The sequence below is a fragment of the Budorcas taxicolor genome, chromosome 10 (genome assembly GCF_023091745.1).
Source record: "Budorcas taxicolor isolate Tak-1 chromosome 10, Takin1.1, whole genome shotgun sequence".
Lineage (NCBI taxonomy): Eukaryota > Metazoa > Chordata > Mammalia > Artiodactyla > Bovidae > Budorcas > Budorcas taxicolor.
This window is the reverse complement of record NC_068919.1, coordinates 100064150-100077262: the sequence shown is the minus strand read 5'-3', so window position 1 is coordinate 100077262 and position 13113 is coordinate 100064150. Positions and strand designations below refer to the sequence as shown.

At 51.5% G+C, this 13113-nt stretch overlaps 1 protein-coding gene across 1 annotated transcript; it reads right to left on the bottom strand.

Annotated features, from left to right (window-relative positions):
* Window positions 1-3297: 3297 nt before the first annotated feature.
* CALM1 (calmodulin 1) lies at window positions 3298-11022 on the bottom strand. Its single transcript, XM_052646879.1, has 6 exons — window positions 10848-11022; window positions 8286-8316; window positions 7125-7268; window positions 4896-5002; window positions 4368-4503; window positions 3298-4197 (listed from the first exon to the last, which is right to left on the bottom strand). The coding sequence occupies exons 1-6, from the start codon at window positions 10848-10850 to the stop codon at window positions 4169-4171; spliced, it is 450 nt and encodes a 149-aa protein (XP_052502839.1). The 5' UTR covers window positions 10851-11022; the 3' UTR covers window positions 3298-4168.
* Between the last annotated feature and the right edge of the window lie 2091 nt (window positions 11023-13113).

Genomic DNA, 13113 nt, shown 5'->3' with positions numbered 1-13113 from the left:
GCTGCTCCTGCTTGAGGACGCAGTCTCAAGACGGGGTTGGGGGCCACGCTGTTAGGGCAATACTGGTTAGGGCCAGGTTTCCACTCCAAAGTTCTCAGTGGGAACTGCACCCCGCCCCCGGCCCCTCTCCCGGGCCCACCACCCGACCCCCGCCGTTCCTCAGCTGTCCTGCTCGGGACTTGGGCAGAAGCCGCTGCTTATGCAACTATAAATTCCCAGCTAATATTTAAACCCCCATCTAATTTCTAAAGTGTACTTCACACAATTTCTAAAGAGACTTGAATTAACCTTGAGGTTAAAGAGGAATGAATCTTTTCACGGTGTGAATTTTCCACACAAAGCAAACACAGACACAGTAAAATGCCAGGATACTGTGTCAGCTATTAACCCCTGAACTGCGTTTTTTTAGATGTCTGGCCGCTCCGGGCTTCATTTCATTGCAGCATATGGGGTCTAGTTCTCTGGCCAGGGTTTGAACCCGGCTCCCTGCCCTGGGAAGGGAGGGCCTTAGCCACTGCACCACCAGGCTAAGTCCCCAGACCTGAACTTTAAAACCAGGCTAAGGCCAGAGTGGGACATCTCTGAGGCGGCTCTGGCCCCTCCGCCACGGTACTGGCGCGCAGGTACAGCTTGTTCACTGAGCAAACGGAACGGACGGCAGCGGGGGCTAAAAACCTCCAGAGTTCGCAGTTAGAGATGAAAGGCTGCAGAAATGTTTATTGAATACAGTGCCAGGTTTATAAATAAAACTTATTTACAATTTCCATAGAGTTGGTCCCCCATCAGAGAGGTGGTTAAATCTCCAAACAGTTTATCTCAAGATTTACAGCAACGTTCAAGTGCATCTCCTTCACAGATCGCCACGGTGAAGGGTGACTTCCGTTAACAAGAGGACCCCCACCATCTTGGCTACAGACGTGTTTAATGAACATTATAATAAATCTGGAGAAAGAACACACACTCCACCCACGCCACTACCTTCTTCCTCCGAGGGATAGAGACTGCAAAGAGCTTGTCTCCTGCAGAACAGCTTCAAGGGGCCAGTAAGAGCTAAGAGTGATTGCCAGCTGAAGGATACAGTAAGACACATTCGTGGAAATCCAGTCACTCCCAAAAGGATAGGTGTATTTAAGATATACAGTGATTACTTCAAATGCTGAAAACGGCCGAATGAACCAGGAGCAGCCTTGACCAAATTCACACTCTTTGTTCAGGAGAAGTTCCTGGGACTGCTGAGGGGCCGCTAGTCACACCGCTTCTCCGACGGCCCGAGCCGAGGCAGGCCGACTGGACGGCCCCGCGTCACGACGTGGTCACGAGTACAGTCAGACATGCGCTTATAGAGGGTATAAAAATATGTACAGCAGCTAGTTTTCAGTGTGTTTGAAAGTTGCCAAAAGTCACCAATTTAAAGTGTGCAAAAAATTCGTTTGTCAAAAAATCAGGAAAAAAAAAAAGCCTTCCTTGGCAACAGTGCATCAGAAACCCATCTGAAATATCAAGACACGTTTGCTCGACACCTACCCCGAACAGATGGAGGACGAAGCTGAGTGTGCGCGCCAAGGGCTCTGCGGTTTTTACGGCAAGTCTCAGGCTCAGGCGGATGCCAGCCACTCACTCTGTGTATATGTATAAATATGTATATATGTATTTATAGAGCAGTCAGAAGTGGGGCCAGAGTTTACGGGAAGGTTCTGGCCAAGTTTCAGAGTCGCGCCCCCTCGCCCAGCTTATGTCCTCACAAGCCCCTGTGGACTGCGGACACCTAACCCTAGGGGGCTGGTTGTCCCCAAGGCCAGAAAGGCCCCAGTGGACTAGGCTTCCCCTTGAGGCCAAACTGGAACTCAGCACCCCTTGGGGGTACGTTTCTGGCTCCCAAACAGGATCCTGGCCAGCCACTTATGAACCTGGCTTCAAGGGTAGTCTTCTAGGAAAGGCTACGAGACCAACACAGAGTCCACCCCATGGCGAGAGGGCCAGGACAGAAGGCAAAGTTCCTGAAAAACAAGCCAAATCGTCCTTTACCCTTGTTAAAGCTACCAAGAGATCATCGGCCACAGGCCTGAGATGGGTCAACAGTCTGGCTACTTGACCTCCTGGCAAGAAATATCCAGGTTATCCAATTCCTTGAACCAGAAACCCCATTCCTATCTCACCGGGAGAAAACCTCCACGGTACTGATGTTCCTTCCAGATTGAGGGAGTTACGGAAGCCAAGCCTCGCCCACGACGCCAACCTCTCTTCTACCAACCACCCAGCCCAGAGAGCAGCAGCCAAGCGGAGGGGCGGGCTCCTCTCCGTGGCTCGGACCCACCCCTCTGGCGGGGAAAATGAGGGAGCTGCAAAATGCCAGAGAGGCAGGGAGCAGACGAGAGGCGCAGGGTCTCCATAAACCAACCCTGAAGGCACCCGACGGGCTGCAGAGCGCGTCCCACCGCCTCACTGGCAGCCTGCTGCTGTTCCTGGGCAAAGTTAGACCTCCCATACAGGAACACTCAAAACCCAATCTCCTAATAAGATGCCACCAGTTAACACCCTGAAAAATGCACACTCAGCCTTCAGAAAGAGCTCTGCACTGAATCCAATTCCTTTTCAGGGGGCGTTTAGGCACACCAATCGCACCGTCAAGGTCAGTACCAGCATCTCCTTAGCTTCAGTTACAGTTCTGTGAAGAAATACAAAATTCCCTCTAGGCTGGAGTTTTACTTTCAAGTTGGAGGTTAGAATTGGTTCTACTGGGGGCAGGGACGGGGAGGAGCAAAGTCAAGTAAAGTACAATCATAAATTAAAAATTGTGCATCAAAAGGTGACTGGTAGTGTCCTTTAGGCATGAAGAGACTGGCTTAGAAAAGTGACCACCGCTTCTACTACACACAGCAAGGGTTCAATCACAGACGCACTGAATCATCTCGCACAGTTGGTCTCAAAGTTACATACAACAGGTAACCAGCAGCACAATTAATAAGAACCCCTAAACACATGCTTGAGAAAGTGGGTTTTGTTTTTTCCTTCATTTAAGAGCTCTACTGCCTGAACAACCAGTAAGTTACCATGATCCACTCCCCTCCCCCCAGTGAAAGTACAAGTGGCCCTACATGTCCATAACAAGACGAAGCCATCAGTATCCGCTTGGTTTGGGGAAAGGTCTCGCGCTCAGTGGTTGGTGCTGGGATGCGTGTCTGTGTGGGTGGGGGGTACCCAATACTGGGCTGAGGGCATTTTTAAAGGTACACTGGCCTCCCCTCCGACTGGCTCGTCCCCATTTAGGTCTGAGCTTTACAAAGCATTTAACACCACTTTAAGTTAATGGTCTTTTTATTGGAAAAAAAAAAAAAAAAGACTAGCATTTACAACTTAGAATGGACGTAAATTGTAAATTTCTTGAACAGCAATGTTGATGGTTGTGCTGAAGTCCACAGCCACAGCCTACTCTGCCGGCTCCAAGTCATGGTTCGGAAGGTTTTAAAAACAGAGAGTCCAAAGATGCTCCCTTGATAAAAGTTTCTTTTTAAAAATTTGTATGAATGGTGATAGCCTGACACCCATTCCACTCAGCACAACGCGGACAACGCTGCAGACACAGACAGGCACGCCGCCAGCGTGCGTCACGGTCGCCGGGGGGCGTTAGAGAGGCCAGCCCTGCAGCAGGGGAGCTCCGCCTGGACAGTTGCCCACACGGCATCCTGAGGCGAACCAATTTTAAATGCCTCTTCTCAGTACACCAGCTACAACAATTTATACTAACAATTTGAACTAGAACCCCTCTGAGTAGGTTTTGAATTTGTTTTTTTCACTTTTTCATTTTTAATACAAACGCCTGACTGTGCTCAATTGTCAAGCCGCATGCATGAAAAACTGGCCAGCCCAAACAGTGTTACTAATCACGAGCAGATGGACCTGCCAGGAGTCCACGAAGTGCTTCCTTATTGTTAAGGTAGGACAAGTATTTATATCGGAAAACTGATGTGTAGCTTGGTCTTTAGGGGACAGGACCACCAACCGGTACATGCAGATTGTGTGTGTGTGGACAGAAGGTACTTTTGACATTCAGTTTTGCTATATAGAAACAGAATGAGTAAATGAACTTTTTTTTTTTTTTTGCAAGAGGTAAGTAAAAGATTCAATTTGATTCTTCTAGAGGGGGGAAAAAGGAGTTGAAAGTAGGTCTTCATTTTGCAGTCATCATCTGTACGAATTCTGAAAAGACAAATAATCATAACTTCCGGTTATCTTCAGAAGCAGCTTTAATGAAGGTAACATCTCTACTCTGCATAAGGGAAAAAACCCCTCGTTGCAGTAGTTAACTTGCTCACAGATCCTGAAGGGAGGACCATTACAAAGCAGGCTAAGGAAACGTGGCGTTTTACCTTCGTAGTTGACTTGTCCGTCTCCATCGATGTCAGCTTCTCTGATCATCTCGTCGACTTCCTCATCTGTCAGTTTCTCTCCCAGGTTTGTCATGACGTGGCGGAGCTCTGCAGCGCTGATGTAACCGTTGCCATCCTGCGAACACGCCGCGGTGGTCACCGGCAGGGACTCAGCGCCGTGGGCAGGCAGGGCTCTGACCGAGCCACTGCCCGTGTGTACCTGCCAACTCTCTAGCCGCCCCCCCCCCACTGCACACATGCAGACAGCCAGTCCAGAAACCGCAGGGGCTTCTTAAAAGGCAGAGGAAACTGCAACAGTCAAACACCTGGCTCACAATTCCTCTACTGTTTGCTATGCTTACTGTCATGTGGTAAGGTTACTGCAGTAAGTCCGGAATATTTGAAAGTGAGATTACAGAGGCTCAGGCAGGCAGGTAAAGTGTTTTAACTAGAAAAGCATGTGAAAGCTTTTAGAAATGGCCACAAAGTCGTATTTCACTACAGGCAGCAAAGCAGACACAGGGTTACCTTATCAAAGACTCGGAATGCCTCGCGGATCTCTTCTTCACTGTCGGTGTCTTTCATTTTTCTAGCCATCATAGTCAAAAATTCTGGGAAGTCAATGGTGCCATTACCTCAAATCAAAAAACAAAGCTTGTGTGAAATAAGTGCTCCAGTTATTGCTTCTCAATAGATAACTTTAATATCATTTTATAGAACAGTAAGCATTTTCTAAGACAAACTCGTGAACTGCTTTATCAGGTTGTATTATCTTCGGTCTAAACTATTCAAAAACTTCACAGGGCAATTTCACATGATTCATGTAATTCAAACTAGTAATCAATGCCCAGGAGCGCATTTAATGATGCAAAGGAAGCGGCACACAGCTCCTCGCCCCTGGAAGGCTGGCCCAGTTCCACAGGGAAAAAAAGCCCACGGCAGCGCTGGCTGCATCTTTCCACTGCCGAGGGAGGCACCCGAGACTGCCTTCCCCCAAGTCAGGGAGAGCCCTCAGCTCGAACTCTGCCTACACCGGTAGTGCTGGAAAAGGCCCATCACTGAGCCACCAAGGGTTTCAAGGAAGAAAGCAAGAAAGCAAGCAGGGAAAGACGTGAGTGGGGGAAAGGTGGCTCTCATGACAGGAGCCTCGAGTGCTGGAAAGCCTTCTCCAGGAGGCGCCTCTCAGACGCTTTATGGCAAGTCACCAGCGGTTTTCTCCCAACTCAGTATCTTTATTTCCTACTGAGGGCATGGCTCGGAAGTATTTTCTCAGCTCAGATCATTAACAATCAGGAAACTGTCAGCAGAGTCTCTTCTGTGACCAGTATCCCGAACTCCCCCTTTGAAACCAAGTGAGACGAATACACCGGAGGCAAGCCACCAGATCAACAGCGCAGCCTGAGCTAAACAGAAATAAAAGTTCAACTAGAAGGAAAAAAGCCTTATGGGAGTCACTCTTTTTCACCAGCACCTTTAAAACAAAGCAGTAGTTCACAGATCCCCTCAAAGCGTTTTGGCCTCCAAAAATTTAAAGCATTACTGACGTTCGTGGCAGACAGAAACCAGTGGAGTCTGAAATGACCTCTTATGGCCCTACAGCAATGTCTTCAGCATCAACATATTCACTCAGGGCAAAGGTTAGATTCTACAGCTTGAGACAACTTCCCCGCCTTGTTCCACACAATCGGAGGGCCTAATACATTGTGCCAGTCCCCAGACAGCTTCCTGGGCTAGACTATAAGAGAGCCACACTATGTTCCCAGATGGTTGATCACCTTAGCAATCAAATGAGACAGAACTATGAATAAACCTCTTTCCCCAAATTATTAACGATGAAAACAGTCTTTAGAAGTAGCTCAAATGGGCTTAAACCACTGTTAAAGAGGTGACCCCAAACCCCTGCTTCTAAATATATGTGACCAGCAGTGTAATTCTGTTTTATCACATTATACCATACTTTATATTTTAAATGGCTAGCATCAAGCTGATCAAGAAAGTCTAGATCCAAACTGTTAATTCCTATTTCATCTTTTCAAAATTTACTAATGTTCTACAATGTTATGTTTATAGATTTGATTAATTTACTTAAATGTATTATATAAATCACACTTACTAATTTAATATCATTTCCAAAGCACATGGTTTTTCTCTGAGGGGAGAGGGGAGTCATTAAAAACTACTTACTGATAGAAGCAAGCAGTAAAAAGGTCTCCTGTCCACTGTTCTGGAGTCCAGAGAACAAGCGACTGAACAAGCTCCTTCTGGCTCTGCACCCTCCTAGCGGGTCCCTTCGGTCGTCATGCACCCCACCTCCAAGCCTCACGTGATCCCTGACATTCTCTTCAATAAACACACTGACAGCTCCCACTGTACTCACTTCTACACAGTAACATCTAAGGTTCTTCCCCCACTTCACTCGGGGTTTGTCTCCTGAGACGACCAAGCTTTCTTAAAAGGCCTATGGCTATATACTTTTACTTTCCCCAGAGTACTCAGCGCAGACTCATGGGCCAGCTGACAAAAGACTGAGCTACAGGTCACGGCAAGCAGAAAAGAACAACACTGTGATCTGATCCAGGAAACGTTCTGGACAGCGAGGAGGGCTAGAGGCAGGCCTGTGATGTCAACGGCCTAAGGAAACCACAGAAAGGCGCTCTGCACACCTGCCTTGCTCCCGACGCCTGAAAGGCAATCTGGTGACAGGTCTGAGCTTGACTCACACACACTGGCCCTCGTCCACAGCCCCCAAGCCCTTACCATCGGCGTCCACCTCGTTAATCATGTCCTGCAATTCGGCTTCTGTCGGGTTCTGGCCCAACGACCTCATGACGGTTCCGAGTTCCTTGGTTGTGATGGTGCCATCACCATCTTTGTCAAATAGGGAGAAAGCTTCCTTGAATTCTGAAAACACAAGTTTACCTTTTAGAATGAATGTCTTCACCCAACCCAGTCACAGCACGCCCGACCCCTGAACTTGCCAAAGCAAGCCAAGTTGTGCAAGTTAACAGAAACCGCCTGCTCTTTATCTGCTGAAACAAAGCCCACAGCAGTCACGCTGGACGGACCTTCACAAAGAGCAGAGCAAATGTCACCACAGGCAACCAGTTCCATAAAACTACAAAATCCCCACGCTTTTAAAGGCTAAGCTTCAACAGTTTAGTGCCAGGTCCAATCTGACAAGGGAAGATTGTCCCTTCCTGTGCAATCTCTACAGCCGTTAAGAACTCCTTGTTTCACAGCAACAGGAGAGGTGGTTACCAGAAATGGGCAATCCCTGGTAACCAGAGAGTTCTCTCTTCACAGCATTCAGAGTACTCCAAAGGCAGTCCTGGTTTCCTGAAGAGAAACCATCTCAGAAAACCCCTCCAGGGACTCCCCTGGCCATCAGTGGTGAAGACTCTGCACTCCCGACTCGGGGGGCGCAGGTTCGATCCCTGATTGGGGAACTGAGATCTGGCATGCCACGGCCAGAAAGCCCGAGAAGTCCTCCAGGGAATACTGAACGCTAAAATCCACACTAACTTCACTCCCTTCGCGATGATTACAGTGGTCCTCACTATCCTCCTCACCCATTCCCATTTAGAATAGCAGGCACAAGCCTTCACGGTGCATTACAAAGGGGCGTAAGAATTCTAAACTACATTTTTGAGTAGCCGGCTCCATGCACTCTCATTCCATACAAAGCCCAGCACCCCGTGAAGCACTCTAGAGTGTAGCAAGTGGGTATTCTTAGTTCCACCTTACATTATCTCCACAAGACTGACCAGGAGTAACATTTAACCTAAATACTTCTCCTTGTTGTTTGCGTTTAAATAAAAGCCTTAGAAAACTGCTCAGACTAAGGGGAGAGGGAGGAGTCACCAGCACTGAGGCTACCTAGTGCTGGTCTACCGAGACTCCCTGTAGTCACCCACTTACCAGCAATCTGCTCTTCGGTCAGCTGATCAGCCTGCACAGAAAAAGAAAAGGTTTTAATTCAACCCACGGGAGTCTGGAGTCAGCATAGCTTTTCCAATTAAGTCTTTTAATAGTGATCTTTCTCAGCTGTGAAAATTTCAACCGTGTCATTTAAGAGAAACAATTAGAATGCAGGGAACTCTTTATGCTGTTTTAAAAACAAAGGATGACAAGTTAGACAGGGTCTCACTTCTGGTTTTCTTCTCTGGGCCTACCGGCTCTCTGCTCTGCGGCGGGTCCAACTAGGAGTCAGTTCATCATCTGAGAAATGGCGCCTCTAGTGGCCACAGGCCCACTGCAGCAGCCGCAGGGCCCGGCTCTGGGAAGAAGAGCGCCACCTGCTGCACGGACGCCGCGCTCTCCGCGGCCATCCACGGAGGGACCCAACGTGCCGCGGCCGGCCCTGCAGCCAGACCGGGGCCAGGTCAGGCCTTCAGTGCACCTTGCGCACCGCTGCGGGCACTCCAAATCTCCAAACTGTCGTTACATAATGGCACTGGCTTGGATTAACAGGCTTTTATATCTATTTTACGAGATACAGTTAAGCGGAAAAAAATACACAGCAATGGGTCATCCTACCAACTCCATTCCCATGCTTTCCCATCACTAAAATTAGGCAGTTACCTGTTAGAAGCCTATCATCTAGAACAACTAAATGTCCTTGGTCAAATTATCCTATGACTCAGAAGCCGCGGTGGGGGGAATAAATGCAACAGTCCTGCAACTGAGCTGTTACAAAACTGCAAAACTGAAGTGCGCAGAAACTACGCCAACTATGAGGCTGTGCCCTCCTTTTTCGAGAGGACTATGGACTCTGCTAGAGGACGTTTACTCTCCCCTTCTAAGGGAGATCTAAGAGCTGCCCCTAAGCAACACTTCACTAGAGGCGGTAATGCCGCGAAGCTAGCTCTCCTCGCATCGCTTGCTCTCTGCAGCGCTGATCCTGGGCCTCCAGCCATGGGGATTTGGGATCTCAAGGACAAATAGTATGTATTTTTATTTTAATGAAGGATGGCTAACGAAACCAGTTCCAAAACAAGTCCTAGTAGAAAGCTAGTTGGCAGTTTATTCGCACTCGCAAGTGAAAGCTTTCACAGGAAGAGTGATGTTCCAACATATTGACTTAGGGGGGAAACATTTTTTTCAAATTAGAACTGTGCCTCCCCTCCTCCCTACCCCAGACACAGCACGCCGGTTTTCTTCATAGCGAAGGAAGGAAACACGAGGATTTATGTAATGCCAGGGCTACGTCTCTGCCTCCTACAACAGGAAGTGCTGCCGGCCACACCTCGCAAGAAAAGCTGTCACCTCGCCGGGGAAGTGTCCTCTGAGTGTACATCGAGGCTGTCGGCCCGCCTCGACACTGAGGGACACGCTCACCGCCACACCGCGTCGGCCTCGGGGCAGAGGTGCGGGGGCCCCGCCGAGAGCAGCCACCCCGCCCCGCCGAGCCAGAAAGGCGGGGGGTGATGTCAGCCCTGCCGGCCGGGGGATGGCACACCCGGAGAGGCGCACGGGCGCATCTGGCAGCCGGGGAGCCGCAAAGGAGGCGGAGACGGGGAGGGTATCTCCCCTCGGACGGGAGGGAGCGCGGGCCGCAGAAAGTGCCGGGCGAGGTGGCCCCGGGAGCAGGGTGCGGGGCGCCTCTCCTTCCAGGCCAGGGAGACCCCCCCCCCACACCCGCCGCGGGCGGGGCCCGAGCGCGCCCCGCGCCTCCCATCCGCTTCTGCCCTGCGCGCCGCCACCTCCCCCGGAGCACAAACTTCGCGTCTCCACTGGAGACCGCGGCGCGCGCCAGCGCTCCTCCCCGCCCCCCGCCCCAGTTAGCACGGCCGAGCGCCTCCCGCGGCGGGGCCCGCCCGGTGCCCCGCGGCCCCGCTCGCCCCTACCGCCGCGCGGGGCGGGTCTGCAGGGGCGCCGGACGCCGCGACGCGGACCCCGGGACGCCGCAGGGCCCCGCCCGGGCAGGGCGGCCGGCCGGCCCGCCGCTTCCGCCCCCGCTGCCCCCCGCCCCGCGCCTTCCTGCCCCCACCCCCCCTCCCCGGCTCCTTCCTTCCCGACCCACGCCCGCGCCGCGCCCCCCGGGACGGCGGCGGGAGGAGCGCCCCGCGGGGACGGCGGCGGCCCCGCGCCCCGGCGACGTGTGCCACCGGCTCGCTCCGGCCCATTCATTCTCTGCCGCTCGCGAGCCGGGGTCTGGCCGCGGCCCCGCCCGGGCCCCCGCCCTTCGGGCGGCACGGGGGCGGACGTCTGAGCGGGTGGGTGCGGGGGCCCCGGCGTGGCCAGAACCCCCGCTCGGGGCCGGGCGCGGCCAACCCCGGCCCCACGACGGGCCGAAACGTAAATGGGGCTGCCCAGCCGAGGAAACCGGGATGCAAACCCAGAGCGCGTCCCGAGCCGCAGCGGCTGCGCACCACCCGGAAGCCAGGAAAAGCCACCCAGCGAGGGAAAGACGGGAAGAGACAGGATCGGGAGAGCGCGGGCAGGCGGCCGCGGCGCCGGCACTCGCCGCGCCCCACCTACCATGGTGCGAGCGAGGCAGGGAGGCCGAGAGAGCGAGGGTGGCCGCGCCGGGGCCGGGACCGCAGGGCGCCTCGGCTACAGCTGCTGCTGGGGCCCCGTGTGCGCTGAGCGCTGTGCCGTCGCCGACCGCCGCCGCCGCCAACTGCGCTAACGGCTCCGCGCCTGCAAGGCTCCCAGCACCGCCGCCGCGCCGCGAGCCTGCGCCCCGCATTATATATACGGCGCCGCGTATCCCTCCGCCGCCGCGCTGCCGCCTCGCCGTGCGCCGCGCCGCGAGGGCCGGGCCTCGCTGCCTGGCCCCGCCTCCAGCCCCGCCCCCAGCCCTGGCCCTGCCCCGGCGCGCCCGGCCCCCCGCCGACACTTCGCGCGCGTGGCCGCCGGCGGTGCTGGGACCCCCGCGGAGAAGCGTGGAGGGGCGCGGGGCGCGGGGCGCGCGGCGCGTGCCCCGAAGAGTGCCCGCAGCTGCCAGCCCCGACCAGGGCGGAGACAGAGCGGATGCGTAGCCGACGGGGGGCGGCCCCGGCTTCAGAAGGCCCCCACCCCGCAGGAGGGACCCCTCTGCCCCTTCCTACCCCCACCACCCGCCGCTCGCATCTCGCGCCCGGGGGCAGCGGGCTGGCCCTGGCCTCGCGGTCCGCCGCTGGGGAGCCGTGGGCAGTTCTGGGGTGGGGGCGGCCGCACCTTTGGCGACCGAGGACAGGGATCTGGAGGGAGCAAGTGTCCTCGCGCAAGAAACTGCTTAGACGTTTGCTTTTCAAGTAATGTCGGAGACAAATGAATATATATGCTCGATCGCTAAATCCGTGCCATGCTTATATGCTTAGCCAGTCTTACCTTAATGCTTTTACGTTTCCACTGAATTTTTTTTGGTATGCTTGAATAATCTCCCCCTCCTACTGTACTTTTTTTCCCCTATGGAAAACACTGCTCATCCTGACCCTAGTCTTACTGAAATCAGTGTACCCGTGCATCTTCTGTAGACTGTCAAACCCTATACTTTTTTTTTTTTTATGTTAGTTACCTGGTCCTAAGTGATCAGATCTTTATTCGTAGATCCACAGAAACAAAGAAGGGAAAAAAAGATACGTAGAATCCCCTAGATTAGAGTTGGAACACAGAGTTTAATTGACTCTACTATAGAGCTCGACCATTTTTTAAATGCACAATCTTAATTATATTTCCTTTCAAGTAGTATTTTAATCTAAAATTTACTCATATTTTCAATTTTCTGTATAGCAGAAAAAGGACCATATCAGTTATAAATGTAAAGCCCAAAACTTTGTAAAAATCTTGACAAAATGCTGCAGTTTCTTTTCTTGCCAAGGCAGAGCACAGAATCTGATCTTCTGTTTACAGGGCCTGGGCAACAGTTGCAAGTTATTATTTGCATACTCTTTCAGAGAATGTGGCAAAGTGTGTGATTGACAAGCTCTGCTAGAAAGGGCTTCGCTTGGTTATGCTTGTTTCTGGCTTTGACACAGTCTGCAGAAAAGATGTTTTAAAACAATGGAAAATGTTTGGGCACATTGTAGGTGCCCAGGACTTGTGTGATAGCCTCAGACAAACATCTGTGGAACTGTTTTTACTGATATGCCTTCTGGAATGCGGTAGGAAAGGGGGAACCAGCTGTGCAATTTAAAGGGAGGCTGCCACAGCGAGCCAGGGAATGGTGCTGCTTTCCCTCTGCAGATGAGAAAGACATCATCTACTGAACGTGATTATCACCATCATTCTGTCTTCCTGGGCGAAAACTTGAATGGGAATAAACTGTATGTTAATAGGAGAGTTGGAAATAGGGGGAAAGGGACTAATACAAAGTCAGTTAAAAGAATATTCAGTAATACAGTGAGCTACAGTCTAAATGGCCAAATATCCTAAGGTAATTGGTATTCTTTTGCCAGGCTTTTCATACAGTAGTTAAATACATTTTAAAACTTGGTATACATTGTATAAGAAGGAGGAAAAATGGCCTCGAGATGAAATGTGTTTAATTCTTAAAGGTTTATTAGGTTCTGATAGTCTTCTGTTCCTTATAATTAAGTTGCTAGAATCCATGGTTTTGAAAACCAGGCATTTTCTAAAATAATGCTTCTTCTTCCATCATTTAACCTCTTTCACCCAAATAAAACACTTGGAAACTTTTTCATGACTTTATTTGCTAAAGACTGTATTTCAAAGTCATCTTACTTATTATAGTAAAATTCATTATTGTGATTCTTTACACTTTACCAGCTAGGGTTCTCTTTTGATAATTCTTCATCAAAGT